Consider the following 18,447-nt stretch of genomic DNA (forward strand, 5'->3'; position numbering starts at 1 on the left):
GCTTTGGCCAAAGGTAATGTTGCCACGTTTCCAAGGCACATACCAATGCATACAACTCTTTGTCATATGTAGAATAGTTCAAAGCTGCTCCATTAAGCTTCTCACTAAAGTATGCTATTGGTCTCTTATCCTGCATTAAAACGCCTCCAATACCTATTCCTGATGCGTCACACTCAATCTCAAAAGTCTTAGAAAAATTAGGTAAAGCCAACACAGGAGCAGAACATAACATGTCTTTAATTTTGTGAAAAGCATCATCTTGTTTCTGTTCCCAAACAAAATTAACATTCTTTTTGACAAGATCATTCAATGGTGCTGCAATGGTACTGAAATTCTTAATAAATCTTCTATAGAAACTAGCTAGTCCATGGAAACTACGTATTTCAGATGCAGACTCTGAAATGGGCCAGTCTTTAATAGCTCTAATTTTTTCCTCATCAACTTCAACACCATTAGCACTAATGATAAATCCTAAAAAGACAACCTTTTCCATGCAAAATGAACATTTCTTTAAGTTAGCATATAATTTTTCCTTTCTTAGCACATCAAATGCAGCTCTTAAATGATGCATATGTTCATTCATGTCTCTACTGTAAACCAATATATCATCAAAATAAACAACAACAAATTTTCCAATAAAAGCACGCAACACATGATTCATCAATCTCATAAAAGTGCTAGGAGCATTAGTTAGTCCAAAAGGCATCACTAACCACTCATATAGCCCATGCTTTGTTTTAAATGTAGTCTTCCATTCATCACCTACTTTCATGCGAATTTGATGATATCCGCTTTTCAAGTCAATTTTGGTAAAAACATAAGCACCACAAAGTTCATCCAACATATCATCCAATCTAGGTATAAGGTGGGGATATTTTACAGTGATTTTGTTGACCGCCCTACAATCCACACACATGCGCCATGTGCCATCTTTCTTTGGTACCAAAAGGAAGGGTACAGCACAAGGGTTCATACTTTCTCTCACATAACCCTTAGCTAGCAATTCCTCAACTTGCCTTTGTAATTCTTTGGTTTTTTTAGGGTTAGTTCTATAGGCTGGACGGTTGGAAATAACTGCTCCAGGTACAAAATCAATTTGGTGCTTAATCCCTCGAATAGGTGGTAGTTCAGCCAGCATCTCCTCGGGTAGCACATCCTCATATTCCTGTAAAAGGAAGACAACAACACTAGGCAAATTGGGGTCAAGTTCAAATGTAGATAAACAAGAGTCCTTAAACATAATTAATAACATTTGCTTGTTGGTAAACAAGGCATTCCTCACATCTCTTCCTTTAGCATACAAGCTTAATTTTCTCTTCCCTCTTTCCGCACAGCTCTCCTTTTGCATCGAAGATTCACCTTTTTCAAGCACTCTTGGAATGTTTTCTTTACTCTCTTTTCTTTCCTCACAACCACCTTTGTCTTGCTCACTCACAACATTTTCACTCAATTTCTTTTCACTCTTTCTTTTCTTCTCTGCTTTCTTTTCGGCCACTCTTGATTTTACCTCACCCATTGCTTGCTTAGGCCTGGTTTGGTCTTCATAAATCTGTTTTGGTGTCATAGGTGCCATAATGATTTTCCTTCCATTCATTTCAAAAGAATACCTATTTTTATACCCATCATGGATCACCTTTCTATCAAATTGCTATGGTCGGCAAAGTAATAAATGGCCAGCTTGCATTGGAACCATGTCACACATAACCTCATCTTGATACTTTTCTATTGCAAAGGAAATCAACACTTGTTTTGTTACTTTCACCTCACCGCATTTATTCAACCACTGCAATTTATAGGGTCTAGGGTGTTTCAAAGTCCTCAACCCTAATCTTTGCACCAAAATAGTACTAGCAACATTGGCACAACTTCCCCCATCAATGATGACACTACAAGCTTTGTCTTGGATAAGACACCTTGTATGGAAAATTGTTTCTCTTTGTAATTCATCACCAACATCCTCCTTTACTTGAGTATTTAATGCTCTCATAATCACTAGAGCACTTCCTTCAGCAGCATATTCTACCTTTGCATTCGCCTCCCTTGAAGATGTGGAATCACTCACAATTTTCTCCTCCGTTTCTATCTCACCATTTTCTCCCATGACCATGACTCTCTTGTTAGGGCATTATGAAGCTATGTGTCCACTACCCAAACACCTAAAACACTTCACATCTCTATTTCGGGTAGTAATTGCAACCTCCTTTCCTTTACTTTCTACAAATTTCTTCTCTACCTTCTTTTCCTTTTCCTCATTTTTCTTATATTTGCTAACAGCCTTTTCCCTATCCTCCTTCTTCCAGTTAGACTTCCAAGATGAAGAAGTACCTGCATTTCCTCCAAATTTTGAATTGCTTTTAAGTTGCCTTTCTACCTTCATAGCCATGAGGACCATATCCTCCAACTCAACATAGTGATGTAACTCAACAATATGAGCAATCTCGTTGTTTAGCCTATTCAAGAATCTAGCCATGGTGGCTTCTCTATCCTCTCCACATTTGCTCTAATCATAGCAATTTCCATTTCTTTATGATAATCTTCAACACTTTTAGAACTTTGAGTCAATCTTTGTAACCTCTGATGTAGCTCTCTATAGTAATGACTAGGAACAAATCTCTTCCTCATTATAGTTTTCATCTCACACCAGGTTGTAATTGATTGCTCATAATTTCTCCTTCTACTAATCAACACTTGATCCCACCATACCAAAGCATAATCAGTAAATTCTATTGCTGCTAACTTTACTTTCTTCTCCTCTAAATAGTGATGACAATCAAAGATAGCTTCTACCTTCCTTTCCTATTCTAGATACACATCCGGATCATTTTTCCCTTGGAAAGAAGGGATGCTCATTTTAATACTTTTGATATTGTCATCTACCCTATTCCTCTCTCTTTCCTCTCTTTTTATCCTCCTATCCCTATTCCTCCTATCTTCAGCTTTTCTCTCATACCTACCTCTCCTAGGTCTTTCAACCTCAAAATCATAGTTATTAACCTCATCTTCATCAGATTCAACTACTGGAGGTACAAGATCCCTCCTATTTGGCCTTCTCTCATTTTGCCTATCTCTTTGCTTCAATCTTTTCAACTTATCTATGATTCCATTGCACACAACATTCATTCTTTCAAATTGTTATCTAACAGCCTACATATAGAATGAATTTTCACCTTCCCCCTCACTGCCATCACCCTTTCTAGACATGTTTTCAGACCTGCAAGAAAATGGTTAGTGTAGAGAAAACACCTCACTCACTCCCTTACGTGTTTACACTTAACAGGGGACACTCCACTCGTGTTTAACTCAACAAGGCTTTTCCCCTCTTATGAACTCACCACTTTGTGCCTTTTACCTCTCTTGGCTATGTCCATAAGTTCTTATCAAACTCAAGTAACTCAAACCAAGACTGTACTCACAAAAATTTAACACACAATAAAATTCTTGCACGTGACGGATCAAAACGAGTAATCAAGAAAGCAATAATGTGACTCAAGAAGTCAAGAAAAGAAAAGCTCAAGTATGGAAATGTAATGCAATAAGGAATCAAGAAAGAAGACACCAAAATAAAAGAGTAGTAAGCTAGAAAAGAGACAACCTAAGGAAGAGATATCAAGCTTAAATATCCAAGTTTACCACCAACTTATCACAACTACCAGCAGTTCACACAATACACTAAGAATTGCATCAATTTAGGATCACCAAGCAAACGAGTGTATTTTGATATAAAATTGAGTAGGCAAATGCAACCCAATACTGACTAATTACTGTTAGAATTTTAGGCTTTTCTTAGCAGGTTTACTATGTAAACAAAATTTAATCGTGTCTGCCGTAAAATTTTGGTTCCCCATACAAACGGTTAAATTTTGAGCTGAGATTTAATTTAAGAATAGCTCAAATGTGGCACAAACAACCATGTAAATTTTCAAGAATTTCTGGGCTGATTTGCTATGTAAACTTAATTTGATTGGGTTTGCCACAAAATTTTGGTTCCCTACTGTCACACCCTACCCCTCTGTAAGGCATAACATGATCCCGTAGTATACCTAATGAATTACCAACTCTGTCTACTGATAACCCATTAAATACACTACAAGGGATTTTAAAAACTTTTCTTACTTCTTTTATAGTGGTGAGCACTATTTACAGGTGTTAAAAACATTTTTGAACTGAAGTGATAGAACTAACACATTTGAATTATTTGGAATTTCTGTAAAAATTTTGGCAGAGTGCCATCTGTATTTTGGATAAAACAGTTCTTCAGAAAACTTGTAAAAAGCACTTCAATATTTTTCCAAATCTCAACTCCAACATATTTCTCAACACAACATGTTTCTCAACTCAAATCCACAGTGATTTTTCAAAGACTGCGATACAAGAAATATAATACAATTTTTACAAGTCAAAATAACTCATAATTTACTTTACAACTTCAATGTACAATTTTAATTTACAACTGCTCAAAATCAAAAACAATATATACATACAGTGGTCATACATTACAGTACAAAATGCAAAATGTGGTATACTCGTTATATCCGAAAATCTTTCGCTGGAGGTACTAGCAGCCTAGTCTGCTGCCCTGTCTGTCTACTGCGCGGCACAATAAAAGCTATTCTTTGAGACAATGTCTCAGTGGTGCACAACATTAACCAAATACAACTTTAAATCACAATTCATAAATCATTTAAATGATGGATATGTAAAATCATAGTTAAATTCAAGACAATGAGTGTCAGAAGGAATTTAACACAATATCACAATAAATCTCAGAGATCAAAACATAGTTAGCTTCAAAAGACAGTGAATATCAATATGGATTTAACTCCATTTCACAATCTCATAATACAAATCAATAAATCACACACACAGCTTAATCATGTTCCAAAGTTCAATTCGTCCCAAAAGCCAATGGCTAATGAGGTATTCAATTCGTCCCAAAAGTCGATGATTAATGAGGAATAACATAGCTAGCTAGCAAAAATATGAGTACTCATCCAATTCGTCCTCAACAGGCACACACCTCAACACTTCAGCCAGAGAGGGAATTCAATTCATCCCACTAAACAAGCTAGTGAGGAATACAATCAATATACATGATAGCTGTGGTTTCAAACCATTTCCAATGCTTTTCAATCAATAAGTATCCATCAATATCATTCAAACAATTTCTCACAATTTCAAACCATTTACAGTGCTTTTCAAGCGATAAATATCCATTCAAACACATTTCCACAATTTAAAATAATAATGTACAAATAGTCATAATTCATTTCAATTGAAAAATTCAAAAGAAATAGTTGTTGTGCACAACCTCTGATAACTGTCTCCTGGTCTGGACTCAGTGTTTCCTTCTCTTTCCCTAAGTCTTTACTAACTGAGAAACACAATTTGAAGTGTTTCAGTACTAAATTAAACTGTCTCTATCGAAAATGTTTGATAAGTAATTCACTGAAAGCTATTATTTGCTTAATCACCTAATATATCGACCCTCGATGCGTTCTAGATAAATTAGGTTTTAGTGTTACTAATATGTCACATTCGATAGTCTTTTAGGGTTGGTACATGTTACCAATTTCATTTCCTTGTTTAGTGCATTTTATTGCAACTTGCTGGATTCCGGGATACTAGTTTGACCTAGCCGAACGACCTAGTTCCCTCGGTTTTCGGGTTTCGATCAAAACTACAAACTTGTAGATCTATGTCTTATGGAACGCGGGGCAAAATTTCAGGTCATTCTGAGTTATGTAGACCAAGTTATGGTCATTTTACTATTGCTGGTCAAATGGCATCAAATTTGGTCATTTTAGGTCAATTTTGGTCAACTTTGGTTCGGCCAGTTTTTGGACCCGAACTTGTGCAAGCTGTTTGAGTTGCTTATGGTCATTTGGTGTCTTCATAAGACTTGTAGATATGGGTCTTAAATATTCATAGTTAAAATTTCAGGTCAATTGGACCTGTTTTGAGTGAGTTATGGCCTAAACACTAACTGCTGCCCAAATGGTCAGTTTTCAGGCCTCACTTGCACTTAATCCGGATTTGGTCATTTTTCAAGCTACCTTGCAAGCAGAATTTTGGTATGCTTCCTTCATGAAAGTTGGCACATTTTGTGCCTAGTTTCACCTCCAATTGGTCTCATACCAATTGGAGTTACACATTTAGAGTTATAGGCTAAAATGCATACTGTCCTTAAATACATTGCTTAACATCTATCAATTGCACATTTACTTGCTATAAATCCACTTCTCTTACCAATTCTGATTTGGTACATTACCAAAACCATTTATCACTTCATATTAAAGTCACTTTGGGCAGAATATAAATATCCTCAATACACCAAATGAAACTCTAATTCACAAAGTCCAAATAAAACAATATATATACACATAACCACTCCTAATTATACATACAATTTCCACAACCAATTTACATACATATTCATCAATCCTCAATATCACAATTCATCCAATATCTTCATGAATTCAAACATTCATCAAGGAGTCTCAAGGTTGCCGAAATGCTCCCCATTGCCAAAGTTTCCCATGATTCGTCAACTTCAATTTCAAATGCACAATCACCACATATACATGGAAATAACTTACTAGGACATTAAATCACCCTACTCAACATAAATTCCCATCAAATATATGTATGAATATTTCATTAAATATACAACTCCATGGCTGTCCAAACTGGATATATCAATAACTCCTCAAAACTTTAAAATTTTCTTCACAAATCAAACACCCGTACATGCTTACAAACTTTAACAAAGCAATATTCAAAAACACAAACTTACCTATTGTTGGGACTTATTAAATCTTCACTAAACTTCCTTGATTTTGCTATCAAACTCTTCCTTGTGATGTGGGGATAATCTTTAATGAAGAAACCTAGATGTTTAGAAGTGAAATGGAGGAGAGGATGAAGCTTGAAGCAAAACGGCTATGGTGGTTCTCAAGTTTTCCATTTCGGCATGGATGAAGGAATTGGAGAAGATGAAGTTGCATATTGTGTAATGGGTTTACACCTGCCCATTTAGTGTTTAGTTTATTCCATAGTGGTCCACTTACACAAATTAAATCATATTATATGTTTAACTTTCATTTATCCCACATTAAACCCATAATTTTTGCTATTTACTTTATGTACCACCAATTTAATTTTTTATTATATTTTCCAAGTGTAATATTATTTATTTTTAATGGACATTTAGGTCAAAAGACAATTCGGGAGATCAAATGACCACAATGCCCCTGTTTGGGTTACATTCCCGATTTTTCGGTAACACCGGGTTTTGTCCGTTTTTCGATTTCTCACTTTTCTTTGTACTAATTAATTAATTTTTCTTTGATATTTCTAATGATATTTATACTTCAATATGGGTCTCTTTAAGTCCTAAAAATATTTTTCAGGGTTCCCCGCCGTCCAGGGCTAGTCAACGGTCCACGCCGTGACTTCCCGGTGCGGTCACCCATCGCTAGGGTTCTCGGCTCGCTTAACTTGGTTACCTTTATTTGCTATTATTTTTCCTTTGTTTTTCTTGTATTTTCTTTTCTTGTATTTCATTATTTTATGTCTCCTCCCTCATATCAAAGTGTAGTTCTAGGTATCCTAGCTGTCCGGACAACACTGGTCATCGAAACAGTAGAACGCACTACCGAACATAGGGGTGTTACACCTACACAAACGGTTGAATTTTAAGCTGAAATTTAATTTAGAAACTACTGAAATATGGTATAAACACCCGGTAAATTTTCAGGAATTTCTGGATATATTTGCTATGTGAACTTAATTTGATCGAGTTTGCCACAAAATTTTGGTTCCCCACACAAACGGTTGAATTTTAAGCTGAAATTTAATTTGGAAACTACTGAAGTGGGGTATAAACATCCTGTAAATTTTTAGAAATTTCTGAGTCTATTTGCTATGTGAACTTAATTTGATCGAGTCTGCCGTAAAATTTTAGTTCAGCAGGCAAACAATATCAAACAACCCCCAAAATTTACACCCAACGTCTTAAACACACCTAAATAATACTGGTACAGTTTCAGGCCAAATAGGTAATCCGAACTCAATGACCTAAATAAGCTCTCATGCTTGATATCAAAATGAAAGAAGCAAAATAGATAGCTAGAATAATGGCTTTGGCTTGATTAACCCAAAACCCTAAGACAAACTCAACGAAACAAATTTTTAAACAAACAGATCATACTAAACCCCAAGAGCCAATTTCGGTCAAACATACATTGAACAAAAATATGAATAACAGAAACATAATAAGAAGCAAAACAAGGTTTAGCAAGAAAAAAAACCAGGTGCAAGATGAAGAAGAAGAAGTAAATATGGAACTAGAGCCAAACAACAAATATGAAAAAGGTAACAAAAACAAAGTAAGCACAAAGAATAAGAAGCAAACAGAGAATCTACCCTGTTTAGACGTCCCTTTGCTCTGATACCAAAACTGATGTGAACTCTCAAGCAATTGGTAACTTGAAAATCCACATTCAAGAATTAAAGGAACAATATGGAAAGCACCAAATCAAGATGTATGAATTTGATTCTTTGAACCAGCACAATTAGATTGCTGTGTAATTCAAAAAAAATATCAAAAATGGAATTCTTGACCTAATTCATATGGAGAATGAATAAACCAAGAATATTATGCACATTAAACCTTGCAAGATAGAAATCTCAGCAAGCTAATGAGATTCACAAGAACAAAGGCAACAGCCAATTTACTCACTAATTGAGCAGAAACAATCTTCATTAATATTCAAAGTGTTTCCTCCACTCTCTCATTACACTTGTATTTATAGTCTCTTGGCTCCAAAGCTAAAGACAAAAATATTCCTACTTTAGTAATAGCTGCAAGGAGCTTTAAGTCCAAACAAAAATTAATCTATAAAAATATTAAAAACTCATAACAAAAAGCAAATTTAATACATCAGCAAATAAGGGCATTTAAGTCTAAAAGAGAGGTAGTTATAACAACAAGGAATATTCATTCAAAAATGTGCTAGCAGATGCATGTACATCGGTTGGATCTGGTACATGCATGTCCACGAGTTGTTCTATGTAGCCTAATGCTCCACATGACACCTGGTCACTTCCAAGCTTAATTTTCACCAAATTTAATCATTTATAATTTTCTTTATACTATTTCAGCTTATAATCCTTGTTCCTTAAGATTTCACAAATTAAATTCTGAAGTGATTTAGTTCTAGCTCTAGTAATTAGACCTTGGGTGAATTCCTGTAGTGTGGATGTAGCTTGATTCTCATCATATAAAAAATAATTATGAAACTAAATAATTAAAAAAGATAAATTATAGTGATTAATTAATATATTTTTTCAAAATATAAAAATCAACTAATTAGTTTCAATAATATAGATATTAAATAGTAATTTAATTAGTATAACTGATAAAATAATTAAGAAAAAAATTAAATAATTTAATAAAAAAATATAAAAATTAAATAATGTATCCTTCAAAATGTAAAATTAAATAATTAATTTTATTAAAATATTAGGATTTAATAGTAATTAAAAAAAACAAACACCAGCCAATTACAGTTAAAGCAGTTTCAAAAAACAGAGATCCTAAGCATGGAAGCATCACTGTTTCAATCCTTCCCAAAGGTAAAGACTCAAATATAGTCTAAAGAGCTTCAGCAAGTTTTTCAATAAGGAAGGGAGAGAGAGACAGAAATGGATCAACAGCAATTGCTCTTACAACAGCAACAGCAACAGCAACAGCAACAGCAACAATTTCTCTTGCTACAACAATTACAGAAGCAAGCCCAACAGCAGCAGCAAGCGGCAGCGATTTCGCGATTTCCTTCCAACATCGATGCCCACCTCCGCCCCACGGGCCTCCATCGTCCTCTCAATCTCCAGCACCAAAACCCTAACCCTAACCCTAATTCTAATCCCAATATGCACCAGCAGGGATCCAGTTTGGCCCAAAATGCCCAGGAAGTGCAGCATTCTCAGCAGCAGCAGCAGCAGAAGGGGATCCGGCCCCTAGTGAACCAGGTCGAGCTCCAGATGGCTTACCAGGACGCTTGGCGTGTGTGCCACCCGAATGTCAAGAAGCCATTTTCTTCGCTTGAGGATGCCTGTGAGAGGTTTGTCCTTTATGGTTGATCTTGTCTGCTTATGCCTGTGTACTGGCTGTTTTATTATATGCGGCTATTTCATTTTTTTTGTTGGGAATTTGAGATTTTCTTTTATTTCTCAGAATTTGTGAATTTCTGACATTGTTGCCACTCTAAAAATTTTACACACACTTTTGTACTTGTTTTTACTTCATTTTTGGGGTAAAGAAAATCCTGGGTCTGTTGAGTATGCAAAATGTATTTGAAATTGGAATCAAGATAATTTTGATACGCAGTATTAGTTTTGTTGTTCTGCTGGACTGGATTTGTTATATTGCTGTTGGTTACTTTAGGATCCAGTAGGAGTACAACTTGAAATGGCTTGCATTTTACTTTGAATGATGTGAGTAGTTTACATGGATGCTAGATTATGCTGGGGTTTAGTGGTTTATGCACTTTTGGTGTTATACAATTTATGATTTAGTTTAGTTATTCAATTATCGTTTTCACTTTTCATGCCATTTGAAGTAACCTGTCAGGTAGTCTTATTATTTAGCTAACTTGTTTTTCCATGTCCTGTGTGGGAAATTAACAGTTGTCTTTAAGAAAGGTGCATGATAACTTTTTTGTCATGAAAATTCAAATTGCAACATGTGATGAAAACTGAAGGATGTCTTTTGTGGGTATTTTAACTCTTCCTTCATTCTAAAAAGCTTTCTCATGTGGTTTCACCAGAGACTAAAATATATTCAAAATTAGTTCATTCAATAACTTGAACCCATATACCTTGCTTAGATTTTGGAGGATTTAAAAATATCAATTTTTGGATAGAGTCCCTTTGTATGTGTTTATAAACACGTAATCCCTTTATGTCTTGTGATCTGATTCATTTCTGTGATGTCTATTATTTGCTTTTGTTGATTTGCTTGTGTGAACATCGGAGGTGTGGTGGAATAAATTTGGGGCATTGATGCTTGATGCGATATCATCACGGCATACTTGGCAGAGCAGTGGTTTTTTCCCCCTAAAAATAATAATTCAGAAGTAGTATAGTATAGAGCTAGTACTTGCATTGATGTTCATAGTTGTATTTTGAGAATTTAGTGCATCATTTCCACTTTTTTCTCTTGTAAATTGGTGCAGATTACTACCTTATCATGTAGTAGCAGACTATGAAGCAGAGGAGGATGATAGAATCCTGGATTCTGACACAACAGGTCAGATCCCATCTCGTCCTCAGCAGTGGGATTTCAACATTGCAGCCAAAGTTGCAGAATTCACAGGCACATTTGAGAAACAGGCCCTAGCTTTCAACATAATAACTCGCAAGCGAGCTTTAGGGGAATTCCGGTCTGAGGAGAGATTGATGATTGAGCAGATTCTTCTCCAGGAGGAGAAGCGGCTTTTGTTTGAGCTGAAAACAGAAATGGATGCCAGGGAGAAAGCTGGTAGGGAGGCTCAGTTGAGAATGGCAGCCATGGTTCAGGCAGAGCAAGCTCGTGCAGAATCACATTCTCATGCTGAAATGATATCTCCTACTCCAATAAGGAGAAGTGCCCTTGGATCACAAGGCAACAATGTTCCAATTGGTCATGAAATGGGAGAGCAGGAACATGGTGCAAACCCTGATCAGATGATGAATGGCTGGGGAAACAATGCACAGAAAGATGAGAAGGAACCATCTGAAGATTTCTTGAACGATGAGGAGAATGAGAATGGGGACACTGGTGCCCTGGGTGAATGGCGAGAAGTTGGGGAGTTTGATCTGAACTCCAGATGATTCATGAAGATGTATGGGCGGGGAAAAAAATAGTCCATGGAAGATCATGGAACTACCTTCATGGCATGAGAACTGGGAGAATTGCACTCAGATACTGATTCTCTCTCACACTGGAATGGATGAAGGACAAAATAAAAGCAGCTTCATAATATATTGCAGTAATTTCTGTAGGATAGTAAATGCAGCACATAGAATTTTCCTTCGTGGCTGGAAAACTTCGGAGTTCCTTTTGTAAATTTACCAGTTGCTCAAACGTTGGCTTGTCCAGCAAATTTTAAGTATAATGCACAAGCTTTTCAAGAATCTGTATAGTGTATACCTAAAATGATGAAGGATCTTGAGAATCAGAAGGACCAAATGCTATCCTTGCTATCATCTTTTAGTTAGGAAAAAAATGTATATGCCTTGGTGGCAAATTTCCAACTATTTTTGGTGTTTGAACCCATCAATTCATTCCTGTAATATTAAAATAGTTTTCCAAGGATAGAATTTTGAATTTGAATCCGACTATCAAATCAAATCAATAAAATAAGTGAGGTAGTTGGAGTTGGTGTTTCAGAGCAATTAATTAATGGGTAATGGGTAAATAACTATTTGATCCCTAAAATTTGACAATATTGTTTAGCAAGTCCTCCAAATTTAGTTAATATCTAAAGTTTAATTTCCTTAAATATATTGGGTAAATGCCAAATTAAAAACTAGTTTTTAAGTCAATAAAAAGAAAGTTTCTTTATAGTGTAGAGATTTGATATACACACACTAAAGAAATTAAAACTGGTTGAAGATTTCTTGCCAATAATTCCAAAAAAGAAGTAACCGTGACCGTATATTTATGTGGCGGAAAAGACATGAATGCCACAGATGCTTATTGTTGTCATTATCATTATCTTGAGAACGCTAAAAGATAATGAATTCAATCTCCAAAACAAAACTATCGATTTCATACCAATTAATTAATTCATTCAACAACTCTAGGTCGTGGAGTCTTTGGTCTACATAGGCTGCAGGCTGAATTAATTAAACACAAGTCTTCTCTCCAATTTCCCATTATTTGATCTACAATTTAGAGAAGTTGCTCTATAATTTAGAGAAGTTGCTACAACTACAAATCAAAAAACCCTCTGCAGAGAAAGGAAAAAGGCTCTCGAATTAGCATGGCAGCTGGGGAAGAGGTGAAGCTGTTGGGCGGTTGGTTCAGTCCATTTTCTCACAGGGTGGAACTGGCATTAAAGCTTAAGGGAATTCCACATCAGGTTTTACAGGAAGATTTATCCAACAAGAGCCCTCTGCTTCTCAAGAACAATCCTGTCTACGAGAAAATCCCTGTCCTTATTCATAATCAGAAACCCATTTCTGAATCCTTTGTCATTCTTGAGTACATTGATGAGACTTGGAAACGCAACCCTTTATTACCTCAGGATCCTCACGACAAGGCCTTGGCTCGCTTCTGGGCTAGCTTCATAGATGACAAGGTACATACATCATGTTCTGATCTAATTTAAAAAAATTAAAATCAATTAACTATCATCATAATTTAGATAATTAATCTTAATTTATCTATAGCTTGCGGAAGCTGTAAGGAGAACTATAACTACCCAAGGAGAGCAACAGCAGCAGGATGTGAAGAAAGCAACGGAAGCCTTGGAAATTCTTGAAGGAGAGCTCAAGATCAAGGGAAAAAGATTCTTTGGAGGTGAAACGCTAGGAATTGTTGATATAATGCTGGGTTGGATCAGCATATGGCTTGGAGTAATTGAGGAATTTGCTGGTGTCCAGGTAATTGACCCTGAAAACTTTCCTGTCATAGAAAAATGGAAGCGGGATTTTCTCCAGGTTCCTGCTGTCAAAGAATCCTTGCCTCAGAGGGACCTTTTGGTGGGATACTTTGAGAATTTTCGCAGATTTAAACTAGCTTCTGTTCCAGCACCTGGAAATTAAGTGTGTATGCAGATTATTTCTGCTTAGTTTCTGTATTGGAATGAGCTAATGAGTTTCCAAGTTGGGATTGGTGATTTATTTTAATAAATAATTCATCTGGCCTTGTGGAAATTGTTGTATTGATTTCAAAAGAGATCGAGAGAGAAGTTATTTCACTTTCTTGTGAAATACATTTAAATGTCAAGAATTATAACCAAATAAACCAAATAAAATAAATGTATTTCACAAGAAAGTGAAATACATTTATTTATTTGGTTTATTTGGTTATAATTCTTGACATTTCTTTAATATTGGATTTGAATAAATTATACCTAACTTTAAACAAAAAAAATCTGGTCTTTTCCCTGACTATCCATAGCTATTTTCCCATGGACTGATGATCTTTTTCTTTAAAATTTGACAATTAATGCATAAATTTTGATAATTTTAAGAAAAATTGAAATGTTGGGCAAAAATAATTGGATTATTTCACACTCCATCTTAAGATGCATGGGCGGAGCTACACTTGGGTCAAGGGGGCACAGGGCCTCCCTGAGTTTTCAAAATTTTTTAAGAGTGTAATAGTAATTTTCTAAAATATTAGTATTTTTTTAATTATTACTATATAAATTTTATGGGGGTACTAGACCTCATAAAATTTTAATAAGTATTTTAAAATCTTTTAGGAGTATAATATGGTAGTAGTTTCTCAAAAATTAATTGTTATCCCAATATTTTAAAATTTTTTAAGAGTATTACTAATTTTATAAAAAATAAAACTTTAAATTTTAACTGAATGATATTAATAGTGAAACGTAAAATTTTTTGTAAAAAAATTTAAAACATCATTATTTCTTGGCTTTTTTTTTATCATCAATTTTATTTTACCGCAATCACCAATTTCTTTTCTTTAAAATTTAAATTATTGGATAAATTATCAAATAAAATTCTAGTACATTTGTTTTGTCATTTTTTTTATCAATTTAAAATTTTAATGGTTTTCTTCTCATAATCTTATTGCTATTATTGAAATTTCTCCCTTAGTATAATTTCCTTAGACTCAAATTAAAAAAAATTAATTTATAAATTAAATCCATATCATTTATTTTATTTAATTTATAATTTTAGTTAAATTTGTTTTTCTTGATTACTATGAAAAAAAAAATAAATTCGAGATAAATTAGATAAATTTTTTAATTTTAAGCCATTAATATATTGTAAGTACAATAATTCTTAATGTTAATCATTTATTATTTTTTTTAATTAACAACAACTTTCATTTAATTTTTAGCAATTAGATTTTATTTTTAAAAAATTTTCTTGTGAATTTATATTATTTTTATGAATTACATTTTTTTTAATTGGGCCCCTCTAAATGGATTTTCTGGCTCCGTCACTGGTAAGACGCTTAGATTATCATGAATCCCTTATTATCTTTTAATAGTTACAGCACTGCGAGAATGATCACCATTAAACACTTAAATGGAAGCTGGTTTAGTCACTTGGACATGCTATTTATAGGTAACTTTAATAACATGCTATATAGAAATGCAATGAGCTGCTTGGTATCTTTCAATAGTTTTACCATCTATTGAATATGTCATCTTCATTGCTTGTAAGCTATTATCCTTCGTGATCTATACCATATTGTCTATATATTTGACCCTACGTGTATAGGAATGCAATGGACCCTTTGCCATCACCTAATAATTCTGCCATCTATTGAATATGTCATCTTTATTCCTTCATCATCCACACCATATTATGCCCAAAAGACAAAATAAATGCTTACAAAGAGTTGACAAACTTCTAAGCACGAAACCTAAGTTAACTAAAGAGAATAGGCAAGGAAAATGTAGTGTAAGAAAATAGGTAATTACCTTGAAAACACATCGAAGAAGCTGGGCTGCCAATAAAGAAAAGAAAAGTAAAAGGGAAAGGAATTCTAAATTATTGACTTAAATGAAGAAAACAACCTTAAAAAGAAAGAAAAAGCAATTAATGAAGAAAATAAAAGAGATTAATTGCAAGCTGAAAGAACGGATAAATTTTGACAACTGTCTCTGAATTTATGTAGTTGTAACATTACAGTCCCTCAACTTAAAAATGTAACATAAAATCCCATCAACTTTCAAATTTTGCACAGTAAAATCCCTATAACCTCCAATTACCAGTTTTTCAGTTAGACGCTGACCTAGACAGTTCCAGCATTGAGCTGAGTAAGTATTTCTTTTTTCTCTCTCAAACTATGTGTAAATTGAATCATTTTCCTTTCTATAGACAGAATAATTTTTCATGCTTAAAGAGAATAATTTTACACTTTGCATAAGAGAAAAGAGAGAAATATTGACTAAGTGTTATGCGGGAGCTATTCACATCAGTTTCTAACTAAAAAATTAGTAATTGAAAGTCAGAGGGATTTTACTGTGCAAAATTTGAAAGTTTAGGGGGTTTTATATTACATTTTAAAGTTAAAAGACTGTAATATTACAACTATATAAGTTCAAGGACAATTGTTGAAATTTATCCCTAAAAGAACAAAAAAGCAAAATATCTAAGTTTTATTTAAGTTGTGCAGAGTATTTAAGACAAGAACACATTAAAAAGCAAAGAAGCAAAACTAACAAAATCTTTAAATCATGTGTTATGAAAATCACATTCTTTTAAAATAAAGGATACAAAATTTAATATAGTTTGGTATAAGTCAACTCCACTAACAAATTCGCTATTAAAGAAAAAATAATTATACATACTAATTATTTTTCTTTCTCTTAAAATCACTCAAATAAAACTCATGGAATTCAGCGCACCTCTCTACTTCATGAGTTTTTTACAATACTATATAATGGCTAACCAACTATTCATATATATAAGCAACTAAAATTTAGTCTTTTCTATAAAATTTTCTATTTTATCTAATTTCCTAATTAATTTCAATTTCTAATTCTAATTGAACTTGGACTCTATTAATCACCACCTCCAAGTCAAATAGAATTAGTCTTCATAACTTCTTCAAAGTCAATTTTCTCTTGAGTATTTTCTTGTACTCTTGATTGTTAATATTGCCTCTTGCCTCAATTTATATTCTTCCAATTAATGTGCTTCCTTCTAATTTGTAGAGAATTTTTGCACCAATCTTTTCGTCCTTTATGATCACGAAAGCACCTCGGCTAACTCTTATGACTCCACCATAAATCGAATACCCATAACCCAAAGAATCCAGCTTACCTAAGGGAATTAAGTTCCTTTTAAATTTAGAAACATATCTCATTTTATCAAACAATTTTGCACGATCACCATGTAGTTTGATCTTCACTCTTCCAACACCTTTGACCTCCATCTTATTCCCCTTGGCTAGCTTCACTTTTTCTCATTTCTTCTCTTTAATCACATCAAACCACTCCTTTTTTAGAGCAAATATGGAATGGGTAAGTAGAATCTATTAATCACTCATTTTGTAATGGATTTTTTGCCTTTTCCTCATCATCATTCGCATTTAAACATTCACCATCAACATCATCATCAATTGCAATTACAGTAGTTCCTTCTTTTTCTTTTTCGCAACTTTTTTTGAATTGTTTAAACTCTATAAGATCTTCTTTCATCTTCATACAATAATATTGAATGTGATCATCTTCATACAATAATATTGAATGTGATCCTTCTTATGATAGTGGTAGTATTTTCTATCTTTAAGGTCTATTTGTGGTCTCGAGCTCAATCTACTATTCCTTCTCCAATTATTTTCACGTGAATTACTTTTACTATGATTAGAACCAGTAACAAAAGCTCTGCCTTTATTGTTACTACTTATTCTCTTGAACTTTTATCATCCAAGATAACTGTGGTAACCTCCTCCACCTTCAGAGATTCATTCACAACTATTAAGGCTATCACCTAACTTTTATAAGATTGTGAAAGAGAGGTTAAAAGCAAGAGGGCTTTATCTTCTTCATCTACCTTCACATCAATACTAGCCAATTGGATAATTAATTTATTAAAAACATTAAGTTGATCTCTCACATCAATAGCTTCATTCATTTTGAGTTAGTACAACTCTTTTTTTAAGTACAAATGATTTGTAAGTGACTTTAACATGTACAAACTCTAATTCTTCCATAAAACAACTGACGAAATCCCTCTAAGATATTGTACTTCGCATTAGGGGGCTAACGTCAATTGAATCGTACTCACTGCCCCTTGTTGATGCTCCTCCCAATCATCGTCTTTCATGGTTGTCGGTTGCTTCTTGTTAAATGCTTTGAGTAATCCTCATTGCACAAGGACATCCTTCACGATGCTTTACCACATACTGAAATTATTTTTCCTATCTAATGACTCCACCTCAAATTTTGTGCTCACCATCTTTGACATCTTTAATCACAGCTCTAATACCACTTATTGTGAAAATCACACCCACACAAAATAAAGAATATAAAATTTAATGTGGTTCAACGTAAGACTACTCTACCAATAAATTCACTATTAAAGGAAAAATAATTACATACTAATTATTTTTCTTACTCTCAAAATTACTCAAATAAAACTCATGAAATTCAATGCACCTCTCTACTTCATGAGCTTTCTACCATACTATATAATGATCAATCAACTATTTATATATAGGCCATTAAAACCTAGTCCTTTTTGGGATTC

General features: G+C 33.9%; 2 protein-coding genes across 2 annotated transcripts; both read left to right on the top strand.

Annotated features, from left to right (window-relative positions):
* Nucleotides 1-9,560: 9,560 nt before the first annotated feature.
* Nucleotides 9,561-12,249, top strand: LOC110659614 (uncharacterized). Its single transcript, XM_021817584.2, has 2 exons — nucleotides 9,561-10,124; nucleotides 11,238-12,249. Exons 1-2 carry the CDS (start codon nucleotides 9,706-9,708, stop codon nucleotides 11,872-11,874), a joined length of 1,056 nt encoding a protein of 351 aa, XP_021673276.1. The 5' UTR covers nucleotides 9,561-9,705; the 3' UTR covers nucleotides 11,875-12,249.
* A 577-nt stretch (nucleotides 12,250-12,826) lies between these two features.
* LOC110659613 (probable glutathione S-transferase) lies at nucleotides 12,827-13,967 on the top strand. Its single transcript, XM_021817583.2, has 2 exons — nucleotides 12,827-13,346; nucleotides 13,438-13,967. Exons 1-2 carry the CDS (start codon nucleotides 13,029-13,031, stop codon nucleotides 13,810-13,812), a joined length of 693 nt encoding a protein of 230 aa, XP_021673275.1. The 5' UTR covers nucleotides 12,827-13,028; the 3' UTR covers nucleotides 13,813-13,967.
* Nucleotides 13,968-18,447: the final 4,480 nt, after the last annotated feature.

This window comes from Hevea brasiliensis, chromosome 5 (genome assembly GCF_030052815.1).
Source record: "Hevea brasiliensis isolate MT/VB/25A 57/8 chromosome 5, ASM3005281v1, whole genome shotgun sequence".
Taxonomy (NCBI): Eukaryota; Viridiplantae; Streptophyta; class Magnoliopsida; order Malpighiales; family Euphorbiaceae; genus Hevea; species Hevea brasiliensis.

What these genes read in the sequence shown, in the direction of transcription:
- LOC110659614 (XM_021817584.2), top strand. Translation starts at nt 9,706, where the DNA reads ATGGATCAACAGCAATTGCTCTTACAACAGCAACAGCAACAGCAACAG. An exon ending in CTTGAGGATGCCTGTGAGAG is followed by an intron (nt 10,125 to 11,237) that starts GTTTGTCCTTTA and finishes AAATTGGTGCAG; the next exon opens with ATTACTACCTTATCATGTAG.
- LOC110659613 (XM_021817583.2), top strand. Translation starts at nt 13,029, where the DNA reads ATGGCAGCTGGGGAAGAGGTGAAGCTGTTGGGCGGTTGGTTCAGTCCA. An exon ending in CTAGCTTCATAGATGACAAG is followed by an intron (nt 13,347 to 13,437) that starts GTACATACATCA and finishes ATTTATCTATAG; the next exon opens with CTTGCGGAAGCTGTAAGGAG.